The sequence below is a fragment of the Hipposideros armiger genome, unplaced genomic scaffold, assembly GCF_001890085.2.
Source record: "Hipposideros armiger isolate ML-2016 unplaced genomic scaffold, ASM189008v1 scaffold_692, whole genome shotgun sequence".
Lineage (NCBI taxonomy): Eukaryota > Metazoa > Chordata > Mammalia > Chiroptera > Hipposideridae > Hipposideros > Hipposideros armiger.
Genome location: NW_017732042.1, coordinates 749630 through 770793, shown reverse-complemented (window position 1 = coordinate 770793; position 21164 = coordinate 749630). Strand labels below are relative to the sequence as shown.

The 21164-nt window shown below is 43.5% G+C and overlaps 2 protein-coding genes across 3 annotated transcripts in view; one reads left to right on the top strand and one right to left on the bottom strand.

Annotated features, from left to right (window-relative positions):
* Positions 1-10577, top strand: part of LOC109373166 (protein SLFN14-like) — a 37759-nt gene extending 27182 nt beyond the window's left edge. Inside the window, exons 6-8 of the mRNA XM_019626849.1 lie at positions 504-632; positions 7924-8647; positions 8854-10577. Coding sequence (XP_019482394.1) covers positions 504-632; positions 7924-8647; positions 8854-9643 — 1643 coding nt within the window. The 3' untranslated portion in view covers positions 9644-10577. The remainder of the gene's footprint in view (positions 1-503; positions 633-7923; positions 8648-8853) is intronic.
* Positions 10578-14175: 3598 nt separating this feature from the next.
* The window catches only part of UNC45B (unc-45 myosin chaperone B), a 29333-nt gene continuing 22344 nt past the window's right edge, over positions 14176-21164 (bottom strand). The window contains exons 16-20 of one of the 2 annotated variants that reach the window (XM_019626844.1): positions 20738-20851; positions 20262-20377; positions 19681-19798; positions 17394-17549; positions 14176-14677 (exon numbers count right to left, since the gene is read on the bottom strand). In XM_019626844.1, coding sequence (XP_019482389.1) covers positions 14417-14677; positions 17394-17549; positions 19681-19798; positions 20262-20377; positions 20738-20851 — 765 coding nt within the window. In that variant the 3' untranslated portion in view covers positions 14176-14416. The remainder of the gene's footprint in view (positions 14678-17393; positions 17550-19680; positions 19799-20261; positions 20378-20737; positions 20852-21164) is intronic. The other variant, XM_019626845.1, reaches the window with a different exon arrangement.

Genomic DNA, 21164 nt, shown 5'->3' with positions numbered 1-21164 from the left:
TTTTAATATTATCTTTGCTTGTGAGGTTATTTACATCTATTGTATTTGTATGGTGGAAATGCTGTAAAAGCTGTGCTACTGTGCATTTCTTCCCAACTCTGCATTTATTGACGTCACATTGGTAGCTTGAAATTGTCCATGGTAGGAATATTTACACCACAGAAATAAACTACATGTACAGATGTGTTTACTAAAAGAATGTGCTACATACCATAAAAGAAATACAAACAAAATGCTATCTAGACATAGAGAGTGAAGAATTATATTGAGTGGGAAACACGTTCAAACCTCCAAATAATGTCTCTTCAGTGGTGGAGTTTGGCAGCCATCAAATGCAATAAAGACACTTGTCTACACAGGGTGAATGGACCATTATCTTGCTATTATCTCTCAAGTCACACCACCTAGACTGTCGTATAATATACCCACTCAGAAGGCCTCTTTCAGTGGTGAAAAAATGAAGTAACATGTCACAATAACATGAGTTTTCTTTCTTTCTTAAGTTCATCTATGCTTGTCCAAAGACTTCGAATCTCAACTGAGTCTGTCTAGCAGTCCTCCTCTTATCAGACCTGTGTACTTCCAGAAAGGCCTGGAACATAAGAAGACTCTCCAGAAACGGTTATTTTCAGGTAGTAACTATGGTTTGCCTACTTGACACCAGCCAGTTTCTATGCTAGGATACGGGGAGATAAATGTTTGTTTGTTTTTTAAAATCCTGAATGTAGGCTCTGCAAATCTATGTGTACAAGGTGATAATGCTATAAGCATATTGGGGATAAGTAATTTCGAAGTGAACCCTCACTGACCCCACTGGCTGAGGCAGTACCTCATGTAGAATCCAGGAATATCATTGCCCTTAAAGACCATTTGGACTTGTAGTGCTCAAACTGCATTGATCATCAGTATTTCTGGTTATTTTAAAAGGTACAGATATCTGGTTCTCCACTCCACACTTAATAAATTAGAATATTTGGGGATAGCACCTCATAATGTGCATTTTTATCAAGTTGAGTCACATGACTCTGATGTTGATCCAGATGGGAAACCTTTTATCAGTTGAGCTAGAGGGATACATTGCTCCAGGAGCAAAAAATTGCCTAAATCGTCCAGATTTTTCCAGAGGAGTGGTTCTTATGAATATAAATAAAAGAATAAATATTTATAGCAAGATATAACACAAGATAAATAAAATAAAATGAAGATCAATTATAAACACTTACGAACTTATTTCAGATTTAGGAGAAACAATCTTGTTTAACAGCACGAAATAATGATTCAGAACCAAGGACAGTGCCTGTTTTCTGCTCCCATCCCTCTCTCCAAACTTGTTAGGCTTTCTCTCGGAATTTCTCTAGACTTCTAGAGAGGGAAAACTGCTTGCTTAAGTCTATGACGTAAATCAGTGGCTTATCTGGCACTGGAATTTGATACATAAATGTCCTGTAAATGTGTAAATATCTATCAAGGACCATTAATAGATAATGATTGCCCAATTTAAGATTTTATTTTTCCCTTACCTAACTGAGGTCTTTGCATTCATTTGCACATCAAATTTATATTTTAAAAATTGTCCACAATAAACAGTATTAGATAAAGGAATAAGCATAAGCATTGATAATAATTTTCTAAACCCAGTAAGCTCCATTTTAGCACAGCTTATTACCATGTAGTTAATTACAAGGAAAAGAAAATACTGGACTGTATGCTCATAGAGCAACAATCTATTATTCTTATATAAAAAATCAATTTTCCAGGAATTGTACCAAACATCTGAAGAATAGATACTCCCAACACTATTTAAATTGTTCCAGAGCCATAGAAAAAGAATCAAAATTATCACGTTATTTATTTTTTTTTTAAAGATTTTTATTGGGGAATTGGGGGAGGGGAATAGCCTTGGGGAATCAGGAAAGAGGAACAGACAATTTGCTGTCCTTTTTAGTTCTTTTGCTTAGTTGTGGAGGACGTCTCTTCACTGGCCCATGTTGGTATTATCATTGCGCTCTTTTCGGGTGAGGCAGATCAGTCACCGGCCTCTGGATTACTGTTCACAGTGGCTCTTGGAAGCTCATGCCGGCTGCCAGCTGCTCAAGGTAGCTTACAGGAGCCCACTGCAGCTTCACTGCAGTCTACGCAGTCGCCTGCGAATCATGGCAGCCCAGCTCCAGGTCGAGCTGTTGTTCACCATCTTAGCTATAGAGGGCGCTGTGTCACTGGCCCTAATGTGGGATCCGAACCCGGCCCTGTTGCTCTGACCTGGTGTCCCAAGCCAACTCTTAACCAACGCGCCACTCGGCCGGGCTTCAAGTTTTTTTTTTAAGCAAGAGTAACAGTAACTGCAAAACCTGACAGCACAAAAAAGGAAAAAATTAGACTAATTTATGAATGAGAATGCAAAGCTAGAACTCCAGAAATGAAAAGATAAATCAACATTAACAGAGTTATTGTTATAATTAATCATTTCTGTATATCTATGCAAAAAATATGTGATTTTCGGGACGGCCATGTGGCACATTGGTTAAGAACTGGCTTGGGATGCCAGAGGGCCCCGGTTTGGATCCCACATGTGAGGGCCAGTGACACTGCCCTCTACAGCTAAGATGCTGAACAACAGCTCAACCTCGAGCTGGGCTGCCGTGGGTCGCCAGCGATGGCGTAGGCTGCAGCCCCCTGCTGCAGTGGGCTGCCATAAGCTACCATGTGTAGCCGGCAGCCAGCGTGAGCGGCCAGCAGCCGCCGTGAGCGGCCGTCCAGAGGCCGGCGACTGATCTGCCTCGCCCGGGAAGAGCGCGATGATGGTGCCAACTTGGGCCAGTGAAGCAATGTCCTCCACAACTAGAATGAAGAACAAAAGGACAGCAACTTGTCTGTTCCCCTCCCCCAATTCCCCAATAAAACTCTTTAAAAAAAAAAAGAAGATAAGACTAAATATTTGGGAAATTCAAGAGAACCAATGAAAACTACTATAACAATAAAATAATTCAAAATGAATATAATTCATTGCATTACATAGCATTATAAGAAAACATGAAAATTAATATGCAGAATTCAATATTCTAATATGACAATGTAAGAAAACACCCAATTTTCAATAGCAACACAAAATAATAATGTCTAGAGGAAACCAACCTGAGAAACAAAACAATTTTGAAGGACACAGATGAATACTTGAATCAAGTGGAAACACATGTCATGTTCCTGAAAAGAAGAATCGGCATCAAAACATTGTAGATTCTGTTATTTTATAAATGTAATGAGATATCAATAAAAAAACAAGAGATTAATTTAATCTAACAATGTTATTCTAAAGTGACAGTGGAAAAGTTAATTGGCCAGGAGAGCCTGGGTATGAAAACCTGAAAAAGAAGAGCAAACAAGAAGGGCTATTCAGATATAAAATCATTATACAGCCTCTTCTAAAAAGAGTTGCATGGGCACATAATTAAACCAAGGGTATAGAATGGAAAGTCTCGAAATAGATGCAAACACATATGAGGATTTAGTTTATGATGGAATTGACTTCTCAAGAAAGTAGAGAAAAGTGGATGTTTCAACAAAGAGATGTTGGGTTAACTGGATAGCAATTTATTTGTTTTTAATTTTTTCAAACTTTATTGGGAACAATGTGTTTTTTCGAGGACCCATCAGCTCCCAGTCAAGTTGTCATCCTTAAATCTTAGTTGTGGAGGGCACAGGCTTAGCTCCAAGTCCAGTCGCTGCTTTCAATCTAGTTGCGGGGGGGGGGGTAGCCCACCATCCCAAGTGGGAGTGGAACCAGAAAACTTGTTGCTAGAAGCATGTGCTCTCACCAGCTGAGCCATCCTGCCACCTGTTGGCAGCTCAGCGGAAGCTCAGCTTGGGCGCATCTCACTGGCCCATGTGGGAATCCACCTGGCAACCCTGTTACTCAGAGCTCGCAGTCTAACCAACTGAGCCACCCGGCTGGCCCTAGCAATTTATTTTTAAAAAGATGGATTCACACTTCATGTCATATACCAACATAAACTCTATGGATGAAGAATTTAAAACAAAATATTAAAGCCATAAGTGTTCTAGAAGAAAACATGGGCAAATGCTCTCTTATAACATTGGCAAGAAAATTAGAAAAATCAAGATTCAAAACCCAGAGCCATGAAAGTAAGGATTGATATATATGACTGCATAGAAATAATTTTTTTATAGCATTGTGCATGGCAAAAGCCACAAAGAACAATCAAAGGGCCATTGGCCAACTGGGAAAAATATTTGCAAATTATATCATCACAAAAAATTGATGTTTCTAGTATGTAAAGAGCTCTGAGAAGTTGATAAGGATTAAGAAAACAACTACTTGGGCTGGGTGAGGGCCCAGTTGGTTAACAGCGCAAGCTCTGAGCAACAGTGTTGCAGGTTTGATTCCCACATGGGCCAGTGAGCTGTGCCCAAGCTGAGCTGCCAACAGGTGGCAGGATGGCTCAGCTGGTGAGAGCACATGCTCCTAACAACAAGGTTGCCAGTTGGACTCCTGCATGGGATGGTGGGCTACGCCCACCTACAACTAAGATTGAACAGGGCACCTTGAGCTGAGCTGCCCTGTCTGCTGACGGGCAACTGGATGGCGACTGGATTTGGAGCTGAGCTAGCTGCGCTCTCCACAACTAAGATTGAAGGACAACAACTTGGCTGTTCCCCTTCCCCAATTCCCCAATAAAATCTTAAAAAAAAAATACAACTACTTAACAGAAAAATCAAATCATTCTAGAAAAAATAAAATTCAAATGGCTTTCAAACATTTGAAAAGATGCTTAATATTAATCAAAATAAAAGACATGCAAACTAAAATGAGATATTATTTCTTTCTATTAGAATGTAAAAAATAAAGAAAGCTGGGATGACCAGTTAGCGCAGTTGGTTGGAGCACTGTGCTGATAACACCAAGATTGCTGGTTCGATCCCTGCATGGGCCACTGTGAGCTGCGCCCTCTTTTAAAAAAATAAAAAAGAGGGCCGGCCGAGTGGCTCAGTTGGTTAAGAGCTCGCTCAAGAGTTTGAGCTCTGAGCAACAGCGGTTCCATGCCCGGCCTGAGCTGAGCTGCTGCTGAGCTGCCAACAGGTAGCAGGATGGCCCAGCTAAAAAAAAAAAAAAGGGTCAAGATTACCTCTTGTACTATTATAACAGCAAAAGATTGTGCAGGGTGCGGGGGGGGGAATCTATGTGCCCATCAATAGGGACTGGTTAAATAAAAATATGGCACATCTATAAAATGGCATGTTAGAGAACTAGAAAAGAAAAGTAAGGAAGTTTTTATGTACTGATATGGAAAGATATCCAACATTTATTGTAACATCTGAAAAAGTAAGTGCCAAACAGTTTACTACCTATTATAAGAATGGGGATATTTGCATAAAGGAATTTTGGAAGAACAGGCATGAAACTAAAAAAGTATCTATGGTAGAGGAATAGGATGGGGTTGGAAAGGCAGGAAATGGAGCAAATGGGAGTAGGAGTGTTTTGGTATTTGGACTGTGGGAATGTATTCCTCATTAAAATTTATTTTTTAAAACCCAATTTTCATTTTCATAGACTGCTATTATTATTAGGTTCGGAATACTAACAGTGCTAAACTAAAAGCTTGGTTTTTGTTCTACAATAAGATTCCAGATATTAAGATAGAGATGCCCTCAGCACAATAACTAGCATTGGTTGATAAAAATTTCTCTTCAGGTTAACCCTGTAAATATTTATCTTGGAAGAAATGCAATAACTGGAATACAAATTTTGTCTATAACTGGAGTTATTGGTACTAAAGTAAGTCAGGGCCTGGGTAGTAGGTCAGAATCAACCAGCCCCCAGAGACTTTTCTTCTGGTGTCCTAAACCATTAGGAGCCCTCACCTGATTTCCTATAGTTTCAAAACAGCCACTCTGGACAATCCAGTGCTTTGTTTCTTAAGATTTCCCTGGATGCACAGTGGGATTAGTGCTCAGAATGCATACAAAATTCTTCGGGAGCTCAGAGGAGAGAAGGACAGACATGGGAGTTCTGGAAAAGATGAGAGGAGTTTATCAGGTGACAAAAGCGGAAGACAGTATTAGAGTCTCAGAGCACACCTCTCTCTGCAAAGGTACAGAGGTCCCAAATCACATGGGAGTGTGCCTGCTCTAATGCACACAGAGTGGTGGCATTTATTGAATACCCAGTCTAGTCCCTGTGATTTACTAAGTGTCGTGTAGAATATAAAAGAAATGAAAGGGACACTTCTCGCCTTCACATAATTTCCTTAGGAAGATGTCCTATTATATAATTAAAGAAAAATGGGGTGACTGTTTTTAGCTCAGTTGGTTAGAGCATGGTGCTGATAACACCAAGGTTGCAGGTTCGATCCCTGCATGGGCCACTATGAGCTGTGCCCTCCCTAAAAGAGTCAACTATGCCATTGTAGCATGAAAGCAACATGTAACCAATGGCCATGGCTGTTTGCCAATTAAAAAAAAATTAAGAAAAGAAAAATAAGACCTATTCAATGATGAGATAAAACACGTTTGCTATGAGATACTTTAGTGATTTTCTTTATTTATCAGGAGAGGTAGTTTGTATGAATTGCAGGGAAGTGCAGTAGAATGAAAACAATAGAGCAGCGGTTCTCAACCTTCCTAATGCTGCGACCCCTTAATACGGTTCCTCATGCTGTGGTGACCCCCAGCCATAAAATTATTTTCGTTGCTACTCTATAACTGTAATTTTTCTACTGTTATGAATCGTAATGTAAATATCTTTTTGTTTTCCGATGGTCTTGGGCGACCCCTGTGAAAGGGTCATTCGACCCCCAAAGGGGTCGCGACCCACAGGTTGAGAACCACTGCAATAGAGGGTCTGGTGTCTGAGGCTTGGGTTTGGACCCTGGCTCTGCCGTTTATTATGGGTGTGACCACGGGCAACTCACTTGACCTGTTTGAGCTCCCATTTTCTCATATGAAAAAGAGAATAATAAGTATATCTGCCTTGCACAATTGTGAGGCCCAGAGATGTGTATAAGTTCCCTAGTACAATCAACAAATGATGTGGTTTTTCATTTTATCCTTCCTTTGGTTTCTAAAGTTCCATTTGAAACATATTCTTATATTATTCTATTTCTTCTGTTCTAAGAGGTGTGCTTCCTCCCACCTTTTAACATCTCTAAAATCTGGATATGTCCCATAATGGATGCCATCTCCCACTCGCGATCATACCATCCAGGTTGCAGGCATAATCAAATTGCATGAACACCTAGTACAAGGGAGAAAGCACTAGCAACAAAGAACAATAAACAATTACCAGTGAGATATGGGTAAATTCACTTAAAATTACCAATACAACTCTTGTGACCTGACACCACCACAACAGGATGAAACAATCTCTTCATTTTTTATCCCCATTTGGAACAAATGATCATTGAAATAAGTTTACAACCCCTACAGTGTGAATTTATTCTTATGTCGCATTGTTGTTCTTGCTCCCTCGTGACAAAGGGAAGACTCTCATGACAGATGAAGTCTCACATTGATTTGTCAGTGATGCCAGAGTTCTGCTTCAGGGGAGTTAGTTCAGGGCCCAACTTCAGGGTCTCCCAGTCCAGGACCACAGGGGCTCTCTGCTAATAAAAAGTTTAACATGGCTCCATCTTCTCCACAAATATTTAATGAGCACCTTCTTCCTAGGATGGCTCCTTTTACCTCCATCAGTGGGGACTATTCAGGGAAATTTTGAGATTCAAATACTTTCAGAGTAGGCAGGGGAACAGAACTAACATTTCGCAATTAGCTACCATGAGGCAGATATTTTATGCTATTTCATTTATTCTTCACCATAGGAAATGTGCTTTTTAAAAATAATGTTATGAATTATAATTAACCATAAAATAAATATGTTGACCTCAAATTTATAATTCTTTTCATGTCTAGTGACACCAGGAGATTTGCAGTACACCCCCAAGTCCCTCTGGGTGGAGCTGTGCTCAGAGCATGAAGGTCTGGAGGAATTAATAAATAAGCAAATGCAGCCTTTCTCCCAGGGAATTTTGATCGTTTCTAGAAGCTGGGCTGTGGACCTGAACTTGCCAGAGAAGCAGGAAGTCATCTGTGATGCTCTGCTGATAAAAAAGAACAGCCCCCCCATTCTCTACACCATTCTCAGGGAGCAAGATGCACATGGGCAGTCTTACTGCACCCGTACCGCCTTTACTTTGAAGCAGAAGCTGGTGAACATGGGGGGCTACACCGGAAAGCTGTGTGTCATGACCAAGGTCCTCCATCTGAGCCCTGAGAGCAATGCAGAGACCTCTGAAGGTTCAGGCTCTCTGATTAATTACCCTAAGTCCTATCACCTTGCACACACCCAGCAGATGGAAGCCTTGCTGCAATCCCTCGTGATTGTCTTGCTCAGCTTCAGGGCTTTTCTGAGTGACCAGCTTGGCTGTGAGATTTTAAATCTTCTCACAGTCCAACAGTATGAGATCATCTCAAAAAACTTTCCCAGAAACAAAAAACTGTTTATTCATGGCTTACCTGGCTCAGGGAAGACAGTCATGGCCATGAAGATCATGGAGAAAATCAAGAATAGTTTGGGCTGTGTAAAACATGAAATTCTCTATGTTTGTGAGAACCAACTTCTGAGGGACTATATCAGGTAAGCAGTTGGGTTTTATTGTCTCTAACTGAGGTTCAATCTGAATTCACTTCATACTTCCGTCCACCCAAATTACCTTGCTCCTTAAGAGTTGGGTGGTAAAATGATCTGTAACAACAGTCTAATGTTCATAGGAATATGATGGAGTCATTTCTCTCCTTTATTTACTTGGAGAAAACCTGAGTGTGTCATTTTAATTTTTACAGTAATAAAAATATCTGCTGTGCAGTGACCCGGAAAACCTTCATGAGTAATAATAATTTTGAAAAGATTCAACACATCATCATTGATGAAGCTCAGAATTTCCGCACTGAAAATGGGCCCTGGTATGAGAAGGCAAAATGCATCACTCAGAGAAGAAAGGATTGCCCAGGATTTCTCTGGATCTTTCTGGACTACTTTCAGACCAGTCACACGGATGTCAGTGGCCTCCCACCTTTCTCAGCCCAGAAATCAAGAGAAGAGCTCACCAAAGTGGTTCGCAATGCAGATGAAATAGCCAACTATTTACAAGATATAATGGAGGAGGTCAGAAAAAATCCACCATATAACATCCCTCCTGAGTCCCTGGAGATGCTCTGTGAAGCTAAGTGGGCTCAGGGTGTTCCAGGCAAATGCATCATTAATAAGTGCTTGAATATGAAGGAGATAGTGACCTATGTAGCAGAGGAGTGCCAGGTTTTCTTGAGGGCTGGTTATTCCCCTGAGGATATTGTAGTGCTTTTTAGTACAAAAGAGGAAATGCAAAAATATAGTGATGAGTTTTCAAAAGCAATGAGGAAGAGAAGAATGTCTCAGAGCAATACTACCTCCATTTTAGCCAATAACATCATGTTGGAGAGTATTCGTCGATTTTCAGGCCTGGAAAGAAACATTGTGTTTGGGATCAACCCAAGAGCAGCTGAGCCAGATATTTTCTACAATCTTCTGCTCTGTCTGGCTTCTAGGGCCAGGAAACATCTGTATATTCTGACGCTTTCTGAAGACCTCAATTAAAGAAGAGTTGATAGAGAAAAAATATTCCCTCTGTCCCTACAGTTTCAGAAAATGAATGACTGTTCTTTTTCTGAACCATAAAAGCATTATTTCTAACAATGGACCTTTGTAAGGTAACTGGCTTTAGAGTTGTTGCTATATTTTGTAAAAGGAACGTCTAAAAACTCTAATTCTCTATGTTCCCAACAGAGGTGTCACATGTCACAGTGCTTTCAGAAGACTCTCCCCAGTTGTGTGTCTGCATTTTCAAACACTGAAGGAGGGTATGAATGTTGCAGGGTGTGTGATGAGATCCATCAAGTCATTGGACATGAAAAAGAGAAAGTAGATCTTACCACCTTGAGGGCCTCTACTGATGACTTCATTAAGAAGTTAAACCTGTCCATCATTTCTGTACGCAGAAGTGTCCTCACCAGCACTTGTTTCCTCCACTCCCTTTGAGTCCATCTGGCTGACATCAGCTAGGGTCTGGCTTTGGACCTACCCCACCACAGAGTACCTGGTCCCTCCAAGGAATCTGAGCTCACACCAAAATAACAGGACATCCTTGTACCAAACTACTTAACAAGGAAATCAACAAAATGCATTAGATGTCACTGGAAGCAGACTTCTTAGAATAGTTGCACCAAGAATTTAAAATAAATGTATTAATAAATATGCTAAAAGAGATGAGAAGGTATTAGAAATGTAAATGGGAATGAAAATAATAAGCACCAAATAGAACCATTAGTATGAAAAATATAAAAAAATATAATAAATGAAATAAAGAACCCAAGAGATGAGATAAAGCTTAGAATAAATAAAAGTGAGATATTAATTTCCTGAGTTAGATTATTAGATTGAGGACCTCCCAGAAAGAAGTAGGAAATGATAAAATATTGAAAATATAAAGGAAAGTTAAGGGCTGGCTGAGTATCCTGTTGGTTAACAGTTGGATTGGGACGCCAGCTCTGAGCAGCAGCACCCCAGTTCGGATCCCACATGAGGGTCAGTGACTGCGCCCTCTACAGCTAAGATGGTGAACAACAGCTGAACCTGGAGCTGGGCTGCTGTGAGTCGCCGGCGACGGCGTAGGCTGCAGTGGGGATGGCCAGTAGCGGGTGTGAGCTTTCGTGAGCTGCCATGAGCCACCATGGGCGGCCATCCAATGGCTGGCGAGCGACTGCCTCAGCCGGGAAGAGTGCAATGATAATACCAACACGGGCCAGTGAAGCAACGTCCTCCACAACTAGACTGAAGAACAAAAAGACAGCAACTTGTCTGTTCCCCTCCCCCAATTCCCCAATAAAAATCTTTAAAAATAAATGAATGAATGAATGAATGAATAAATAAATAAATAAATAAAGGAAAGTTAAGGGATATAGAGAATAGATATAGAAAAATCATTCAAATAATGAGTTCCAGATGGGAAGAAAACTTAAAAAAAAAATCAAGCCACTCCCACATAGTCCTACTTTTCTTTTTGTTAAAAAAAAAAGCAGGATATTAGTGAAAAAGTTGTTGAAATTCCAATAATGTATGTCATTTAATTAATAATAGTATACCACTATTAATGTCCTCTTTTTAATCATTGTGCTATGGTTTTATAAGATGTTCATATTAGGGGAAGCAGAATGAAGGATATAAAGAGCTTTGTCTTACTTTGACAACTCTTCTCTGTCTAAGCTCTTCTGTTTAAAGTAAAAAGATTTTTAAAATTTAGAGACATTTTCTAGTTTTTAAATTTTCTCTCATGGTAAACTTACACTGTTAATGTACCATGTTGCTTTACAGCTATCTCTACGTCGGCCCCTGGCCCCCCCTGCACTAATCCCTGACCTAATGGGATCTTGAGGCAGTGTCTTGGAACCGCTGAGACCCGGTGAATGATATTGGTCATCTCCCTTTATTTGTACATGATGTGTCACATGGCGCTGTCCTGGGGGTTGTGCAGGCTGTATGAAGGTGTAGTACATGTTGGAATACAGTGGGAGCTGGTTAATGGAAAATAGCCTTAAGGCACATGACACAGGGATCTTTGAGTAATCCAGTTTCTCTTCCTTTGAAATTTTCTCAATAAAAGCCCTATGAAGACCCGATTCGGGGCTCAGTCTTCCAGGCTGGGTCCCTTGGTCTCGTTCCTATCTGACTTTTATCTCATGAGCACTTATTTAATCTGCGTCGACCCTCTCGTGTCCCATTTGCCCTTGCCACGCAGGACGTGACAGTTCCAGTTTTTGAAAGTGCTGGAAAAATAAGGGGGGAAAAGCGGGGAGAGAGGGGACATAGACTTACCACCCAAAGACTGTTAGCATTGTGATGTAATCCATCTGGTCTTTTTTTCTAAAAAAAAAAAAAATTTTTTTTTTTTTTGCAGATCAACAATTCAATAATAGTGCATTTCAAAAAAATATTTCTTTTCACTATTTACAGAAGACTCTATGATATCACAGAAAAGATATTTCTACTTCCTGTGCACACATTGTCAAAAAGTGAGAAGGAGAAAATATCCATAATGCAGACCTCAGTATTTGTGAAGAAGAGCTAAGGGCTAAAGGCTGGAAAATCATTCCTCTAAGGACAGCAACTCCAAGGGCTTAAGGAGGAAAATCAGTGGCTACTTGTTTGGAACAACCAGGCTGAAGGGCAGAGGTGGACTTGGGGCGTTCCCTTATCCTTGGATTGACAGCAAGGATTGGCAAAGGAGACTCGCCATTTTAGCAATCCCTCCTCAGGGCTGAAAACCATCTGTGAATGACAAAAAGCTCTACCGCTGCCAATATTTAGCCTCTGAAAAAAGGGAAACGACATTAATCCTCGTAACAGTTAGTTATAAAACCCCCTGTCATATTTACTGTGAATCAGAGAAACTTTCATACCCCAAGCATTGTCCTGTCCCTATTCCCACACTAGACTCCTACTAAGAGCTCGATCCAGGATACAAGGATCTAACCCTGGGGAAAAGAAAAAGAATCCTGGATACGTGGGAAGGGAGAGCCCAGTCTTACAGCTGAGGAGTGCGCCTGGAGACCCCCAAGTCAGGATCCAAGGGCAGAGAGCTCAGGGGAATATATCCTCAGGACACAAAATAATTAATTGATGGTATACTTAATGTGTCTGATAAACAAGTGTCTTAGTATGATGCAGAGGATTTGGAGATGAATTAGTGTTTGATACACAGAAAACTAAACAAGTCAGATTAGTATAAACCTGAGCAAAGCAGAACATTATATAGGAAATGAAATATACTCATTGTGAGTCACCTAGCACAGCTGTGACTAGAAAGTCATAACAAGGTGAATATTGCATTGTTCTAACCCAACGTGACAATACGACCATATCAGCAGGATGTGGGGAGGGGAAGATAGGGAGAGAGTGTACTTGAACTAAATCTTCTAGGAGTAAGTAGATAATATCTATTTAAAACCAAAACTGCACTATTTGGAAACAGAGAGGTAGATACCAAAAGAGACATCAAGTAGTTGTTTCTGGTGTACAGGAAGGAGAGGGAGCCAGGAGACTGCTGATTTTATACTATGCCTAATGTGTGTGCATATACAACTCTGATTTTCAAAATTTATAAGAATTCTTATTATAATTATCTGGAAAGTAGGAGGGAATGTGTGTCTCCTATTACCGTGCTCCCCCACCCCCCATATAACTGGGTGTCTGATAGTTCCATATTCTTGGCACTCCTGTGCACGTAAAACACCACACACTCTGCAGTCCACATAATAATCATCCCATCGTCACCTTCTTGCATATTCTAAGTTTTAAGTTTTTTGGGTCTGGTATTTGTTTTCTCCAAAGCAATTAGTGAAACTGCAGTGCTTGGCTCTGAAAATTACAGACATGTGTAGCAAAAAAAGAAAAGAAAGAGAGAGAGAAAGAAAGAAAGGAAGGAAGGAAGGAAGGAAGGAAGGAAGGAAGGAAGGAAGGAAGGAAGGCAAGAAGGAAGGAAGGAAAGAAGGAAGAAAAAAAAATACCTTAGTAAAATAAGTAGATAATGTCCCTCTGCCCCTTTACAGCTGCCTTTCCAAATTCTATTTCTGGCAAAGGAGAATTGTATAAATACCTAGACTTCAGAGTCTGTTATCTGATAGGTTGTTTAACTAAATGATGTGCTCATCTGATAACATTTAAATTGACACCTTTTTTTTTTAATGAATTTCATTGGGGAGCAGTGTTTTTTTTTTCCCAGACCAATCAGCTCCAGGTCAAGTCGTTGTCTTCAATCTAGTTGTGGAGGGCGCAGCTCAGTGGCCCATGTGGGAATCAAACCGGCAACTCTGGTATTACCATATTTCCCTGAAAATAAGACCTAACTGGAAAATAATCCCTAGCGTGATTTTTCAGGATGCTCATAATATAAGTCCTACCCCAAACATAAGCCCCAGTTAAGATCATCAGCCAGACATGACTGTTTGAATAAATGTAGATTTTTGTACAAGAATCAATGAATAAATGTAGATTGTTGGAGCAAAAATTAATATAAGACCAGGTCTTATTTTTCGGGAAACGCCTGTCTAACCTGTCTTCCAAATTGCAGTTAAAAAATTATTCTAGGAATTTCTGGAACACGACAGGTATAGGGAGACAGAAAGAGAGCCAATGAAACAGACAAACTTTGGGCAAAAGGGAAGATTCAAACTCAGGGAACAACCTTTATTTGTTTATTTTTATGGAGACTTCGTCATCACTGCTATGACCCCTAGCTGCAGTGACACTCTGGGAATTCCCTGCTCGGAACTCTGCACAGTGCAGATCAGCCCCGTCACCCCTGTGGGATCCTGTCTAAGACACTGGTTTAATGAAGCCATAATCCATGCACTTGATGAGACATTCCCGAGCTGTCTGAATCACTGCTGCCTTCTTCTCGTCCGGCTCCTGCTTGCCCACCACAGTCAGGATCTCCAGCATCTCGCTCTCCACAAGCTTCTTGGCCAGCTCAGCACTGGCCGCCAGCAGGTTGTAGGCAACGACCAGGCCCCGGTGTTGGACTGACAGCTGGTCATGCAGGCAAAGCCGCTGTAGGATCTCCAACCACTGAGTTGTCTGGCGGGAGGAAGGTGGATCAGGAAGGATTGGAGGAATCAGTGGAGGTACAGAGAGAGCAGATTTTGGACAAGATAAACAGAAGGCATCGGTCAGGCCCATATTCTGGACTCTGAGAGGGCAAGAGCATATCTGGTTATGTGTCAAGTACAGGACTCAGCATATGCCAACTTGGGCCCCACGGGACTATCCAGGTGAAGCCATCTCCTTACCAGGGCCAGGGCAGGAGTTGGAGAACTAGAAGGAACTTGAAATAATCCAATCCCTTTCATTTTACAAGTGGAGGGGAAGTAATTTAGCTATGCTCACACACGTGGAGATAGTACAGAATAAACATCCACCCATCCATTTATTTTTTTTATTTTTTTTAAGCTGAGCCATCTTGCCACTGGTTGGCAGCTCAGCGGCTGCGCAGCTCGGGCCGGGAATCGAACCGCTGTTGCTCAGAGCTCAAACTCTTGAGCGAGCTCTTAACCAACTGAGCCACTCGGCCGGCCCCCAATTTTTTTTTAAGCATCTTAAGAAGCAAAGGGATAGCCTCACTGCATGCCTGAGCAGAATGAGGATGGAGGATATTCAGAGAAGAGCATTCTAACCCTGGGCACATGGTCAATGCCTGTTTCTGCCAACCCAGGTGCCCCTTGAGACATGAGCTCCAGGCATGCCCTAGGTATGTACTCCAGCAGCCCTGGCTTCAACTGGAATCAACACTGGAGTCTGGAGTGTATCTTCTCCATTCTTCCTCCATCTGTCTCTTGCATGACCAGGCGACAAGCAGCCCAACTATTGTGCACAGGGAAGACAGGACTCTAGACCACTCTGATCACCCCAGGAGATGAAGATAGAGCTGAGACTAGAAGACCAGGACACCTGACTCTTAATCATTCAACAGAAACATGGGCAGCAGAGTAGAATAGTTACCGGCATGGGTCTTGGACTCAGAGAGACCAGTGTTCAGGTCCCAATTCAGCCACTTACCAACCACATGACCTTAGCTACGTTATTTCACCTCTCCAAACCTCAGGAGCCTTGTCTGTCATCTGCTATGCCCCTCTTACCATTGGGATGATTTAGTAAGATGATACATGGAAAGAGCTTAGCATGGGGGCTGGAGCATAGTGAGAACCCAAGTAAAAATGGACAGGGAGGATGATTTTAGACACTAATGCAAAGATTTCCCCTTTGCTTCCCCGTACCTGTTACCCTTACCCTCCATTAGTCAGCAGGGATAGCTTTCTACATACATGGCTTTCAGATGGGGAGAAGACACGATGGGAAAGAAAAGGCAAAGTACTGGCTTCTGAGCTCTTGGCAGCCTTTTGTCAACTCTACATTGAGTCTCTTGCCACAAAGAAAGGAAATGAAAGTGCAGCTAGCTGTGGTAGGGTTCGGGGAAAGATTTAATGCTGATGGGTCACTGATAATGGGTCCAGCGTCCATTGCTCCCTGGGATAAGTCGCTGGGGGCCAAGGGAAGGATGGTGATCCTATCAGGACAGGATCCCAGGGCAGAAGGAAGTGTTGCCTGGCTTCTCAGCGTGTATCCCAGCAGGTGTGGGGCTGTAGAGAAGACCAGCATCCAACATGGTCCCAGGGTTTTAAAAAGATGGGTCTGGCCAGCTTCACAGAGTCCCCAGGATGCCAGTGTGGAGACAGGAATGCAGCCAAGATTTCTGAGCCCCTCAGGAAGGAGGAAGTGGTCAGGAGTGGGTTGGGCATGCTGAAGGATTCCAGTCCCTTCCCAACTAATTAGCTGTGTGACCTTGGACTAGTTACTTTTCTGTAGTCAGTTTTCTCATCGGTAAAACCAGAATAATAATAATTATCACACCCACCATACAGCGTTGTTGGGAGGCTAGAATGACTTACAGATGGAAACACTTAGAGCAATGCCTGGAGCCCAGTAAGAGTGCCCTGCGGGGGCCTGTTGACAGGAGTGTGTGAGCAGTTATTTCAGCAGAGGCTGCTCAGGGCAGCGGTTTCAGTGTGGTCCCCAGGCCAAGAGCATCCCACCCCCAATCTACTGAATCAGACTATCTGGGGAAAGTGTGTTAAGCAGCCCTCCAGGTGACACTTGCACACCTTACAGTCCATCAACAGTTTCTAAAAGAGCCTGCCTTTAAAGCAGACTTGAGTACATTTGAATTGAGATGTTGACAATTTTCTCCACCACTGGGGATGACGGCCACAAACTAAGTTCAGTCCGGTGAAATAAGGATCGTTTCATTTTGCACCCCCATGTTCATGACTGTGTAAATATCGCTTTCATTACACCTGCTGCGATGGCCACAGCCCCATCAAAGGATCTGATCATCATGTCCACTTCAGACAATTTGCTGCCTTTTTGCCAAATCACAAGCTCTCTGTGGTACCCCAATCACATCCGTGCTTCCCCTGGGGAGCTTGAGGCTCCACGGCAGTAGTTAGTGCTGTTATTATTCTTAAGTAATGAGTTATAAGCACCACCAAAAGCAATGTGTGAACTACAGTGGAGGGATTTGAGTTGGCACACTCAGAGAGGCCAAATAATGAATGTAAGGGGCCAAAGGATATTGACTCTCCTCTCTTTAGATCATAGGAACAGATACCCAGGGGGTGGAAGGGGTTACCACGGGGCTACCTCGCCCCAGAGAATCATATTGGGCAGTGTGGCCTAAGCGTGGGGAGATTCCCTAGAGCCCACCCAGCCCTTCTCTTCCCCCAGGGCCCACTCTCACCACTTGGGTCATCTTGAGGCACAATTTCTTATGTGCTGCTGTCAACATGGCCAGGGCCCCCGCGGCTGCATTCTGCACCTTGTCATCATCCTCCCCGCAGAGCAGCACCATCAGCTTCAGCCGGTCGTTTCCATCAGCTAGGAACCTCTCCTGTACCTATGGGAAGACGGTACTTGGCTCAGAGAAGAACGCCCCCACCTGCCCAGCCTGCGGAGGGAAGGATGAACCTGAAGTCATGTCCTCTGATGCAGGATCTCTCAGAGCTTTCCTTTGACCAGCTCACCCATGCCACCTCCCATAGGAAGTCTTCCCTGATTAGCTAGATGAAAGGACTACAATCTCCAGCTAAAAGGTTAAGATAAGGGATTCCCCTGGTAGCACGATAGCATGCTCCACCACTCTGTTTGCATTCAGCTATCCACACCAGGGGCAAGAGGCAGGCACAGACTCCTGAAGGGCCGATGTTGCCTAAAGAGCCAGTCTCACTTCCCTTTGGGGAAGCCTAGAATGTTCCTCTCATAGCAGATGGGCCTTCAGGGTCTGCCCTAAAATGACTTGCAGTCCAAAAGGCACAGGAGCTTAGCAAGAGAAGGGACAATTGGGTAGTTTATTTGGTATTAAAGAGCTGCTCTACCATCTTCATCAGTGAGAGATGAGGCTTTCCAAGGATCCAGAAGCAGGAGATAAGTCTCCTGGGGCCCTGGGGCCTGACCCCCCGCCACCCCCACCCTTGTCCAACCATCTTCTCTACAGTAAAATCTGGCTGATCAAGTTGAAGGATATTTTGTTGAGTCAGGTTTCCTAGAAGTAGAGCTCCAAAAGGAGTCACAGATCACATTTACCTTGGTTATAACCCTCCACCTGGTCTCCCTGAAGCTGGAGCAGTGGTCCTCACAGGTGAGAGTATGACAGAGATGTCAGTGCCGACCCCTCTTATGCGGCACAGTTGTGAATGGGAAGCAGCTGCCCCAAAAGGAATATGTTCCCTCACTCGTGCACCCAGATGTGGTCATGACTAGGGTCATTCTCAGCAATGGGACATGAGTGCAAGTGAGAGTCTCTTCCAGGCCACCATGGAAGAGTACTACAGGTGCCTGTCCCGTGGTCTCCCTCCCCACTCACCATCTGAATAAAGACCACCCCAAGGTGACAGAGGGGGAGACAGTTCTGATGATCGAAGAAGCCTGGATCCCTGACACACTGCTTGGAAGTGAGCCACCTGATCCAAATGTGAGCAATAAATGATATGAGTGAGAAATAAACTTCTATCCTGTTGGGACCACTGTATATTTTGATTTTGGTTGTTGCAGCAGCTGGTGCTCCTGTGGCGAAGGCTGCTTGTCCCTTCCCATTGTCTGTCCTCCCCTTTCCATGGTTACACTCTCTCTCCCTCTTGGCTGCGAGGCCCCCAGCTCAGCGTATGGCCAGCGCCCTGGTGGACACTAGTAGCTTTATCTCTTTTGATTTTAACAGGCTTTCATGGGTTGGGCTTTCCTCCTACAATAGTGAGAAAACCCAAGACTTGAATTAAGTATTGAGGAGAAGCAGAGTGAGTCTCACTTTGGGCCCTACCGTCGGGCCATTTGGCCTGGCCCCCACGTTCGTGAAGAACCTCAGATTTAAACCCTCTTGCTACCTCCGATGAGGTTATCCCTACAGGCACAGTAATACTCTGGCAGGATGGAAAGAAGATACTTATTCATCATACGGCTACAATTTATCCCAATACTGGACCATGAGGCCATCGACATGTTCTGAATTCATTGTATTGCTATAAATCCTGTAGTTATCCTGTGAAGAGCACCATTATAGTGCAATGCAGTTTCCATGGAAACAGCACTAGTTCAATGTTAACATTTACAATATTCTAAAATTGTTTATAACTTTTTCCATTTCATACATATATTTAATAAATGCAAATGGTCTGACCTCTCTTGACCTTTAAGAGGCCATGGTCTCATATCCTGCTTTGCTGTGAGATTATTCAGACCTAAATAATTTAGAGAAACGGACCCTTCTACCTCATCCAGCCCAAGCTTTTGGGCCAAAGCCTCAGGAAGGATAATATTACTTTGTGTGTTTGCCTTTGTCTCCTTTGTGCATATATTCCTCCCAGGTCCCCACAGAGAGAGAGGGGGCAATCATCTAGAGAAGATTCGGGGATTCCTGGGTTCTCAGGCAAAGTGCTACCTTAATACCACTGTAACAGCCCCAATCTCACGCCAGGCCCCGGCCTATGGCCTGACTCCATATCTTCACACTCCCCGTCCCCATCTGAGCCCCTCACCTCCTTGTTCAACACCATGTTGCACATGCACTCAGTGGCCGCCTGCCGCAGCTGGTCATGATTCTCAAACATGTAGTTCTCGATGTCTGGCAAGGCCTTCTCCTTAAAGATCTTCTGTCTAGGGCGGGAGGGGTGCAGGAAGAGAGGCCACTGAGTCCTCTGTAGGGCGCATTTGGGGTTTGGGCCAAACAGGAGCTTTTTATTTACATGAGTAAATACATCCCCTTTATTCTTAAAACAACTGGAGCTGAGTTTTCTGCCACTTGCTACTTAGAGAATCTCAACCCAATACACTCCACCATCCCTGCTTCTGAGAACAAATACACTTTCTCCCCACCCACCCCCCTGGGTACCTTTTTACAACTTCAGAAAGAAGTCCCTACCTCGTCTCCTTTGCCTTGTACATTCACCACGTGGGGTTTCCAAGTGCTAATTCAAATCCCTCCCACTGTCGTGTCCACCCACTGTCTTTGATTCTGTCCTCGGAGGAGAGCTGCTTTCGCAGCCGGTGTATGTGAAATTCAAGCAAACACTTCATGGGACACCGCTCTTCCCTCTTGCTGCCTCGACACCCCACTCACCGGAGTTTGTCACTCCGCCCAGACAGGTTGGTGAGGCCTAGGAGAGCCTCGTAGTTCTGGAGCCCATCCCTCTGCGTGTCCAGCAGTCTCACGAGGGGCCGCACCACCTCGTATACCTGTGGGGAGGGGTCGAGGAGAGGGTCAGGCGGAGATCATGTTCCTCCAGGTCCTGACATTTATCGGTGCCCAGCTCTAGAATATCCAAACACTTGCCCACCCATTGTCTGATTCAACCTTAACCATGACCCTGAGAGGCAGGATTTCCTTTGCTTTGCAGATGAGGTGAGTTCCTGAGAGGACAGCTCTGTTAGCCACAGGCAAAGCCAGGCCTGGAACCCAGCTGTCTCCAATTCATTGCCCTCTCTGTGACAGCACCATGCCCACTCCCAGGCCAGGAGAAAGGTGACAAGGGCAAAGGCACCTCAGAGCAGAGGAGCCTCCTCCCATCCCTCCGTCCCACCCACCCAGTCACCCACCCGCTCCCCGGGGAAGGCAATGTCCGGATTGGAGACAGCCGCGATCTTTGCCAGGGCATGGCCTGCTTTCACCTTGCCCACGTCAGTGCCCTCCAAAGCCAGGGGAATCAGGGCCTGCAAGAAAGGGCACAGTCATTCCTCGGCCACTGACATCCGGAGGCCTCTCTCCCCATCCTCCCTCTCCAGCTGTTGTCTGTCTGCTCCATCAGAAGTTCAGCAAGACTGTGTGATATAATCAACGTTTGAGCATCATAGAAAACAATGAACTACCTTTCACTTTCCCCTTGGTTTCCAGTACACATTGAGGATTTACCCCCATTCTCCCCACCATCCATATGTGCATTGGCTTTGGAAAAATAATAGATCAATACACTGATTTTTCTACCTTCTGTCTAAGCCAAACCTAATAAGTGCAGCCACTTAACAA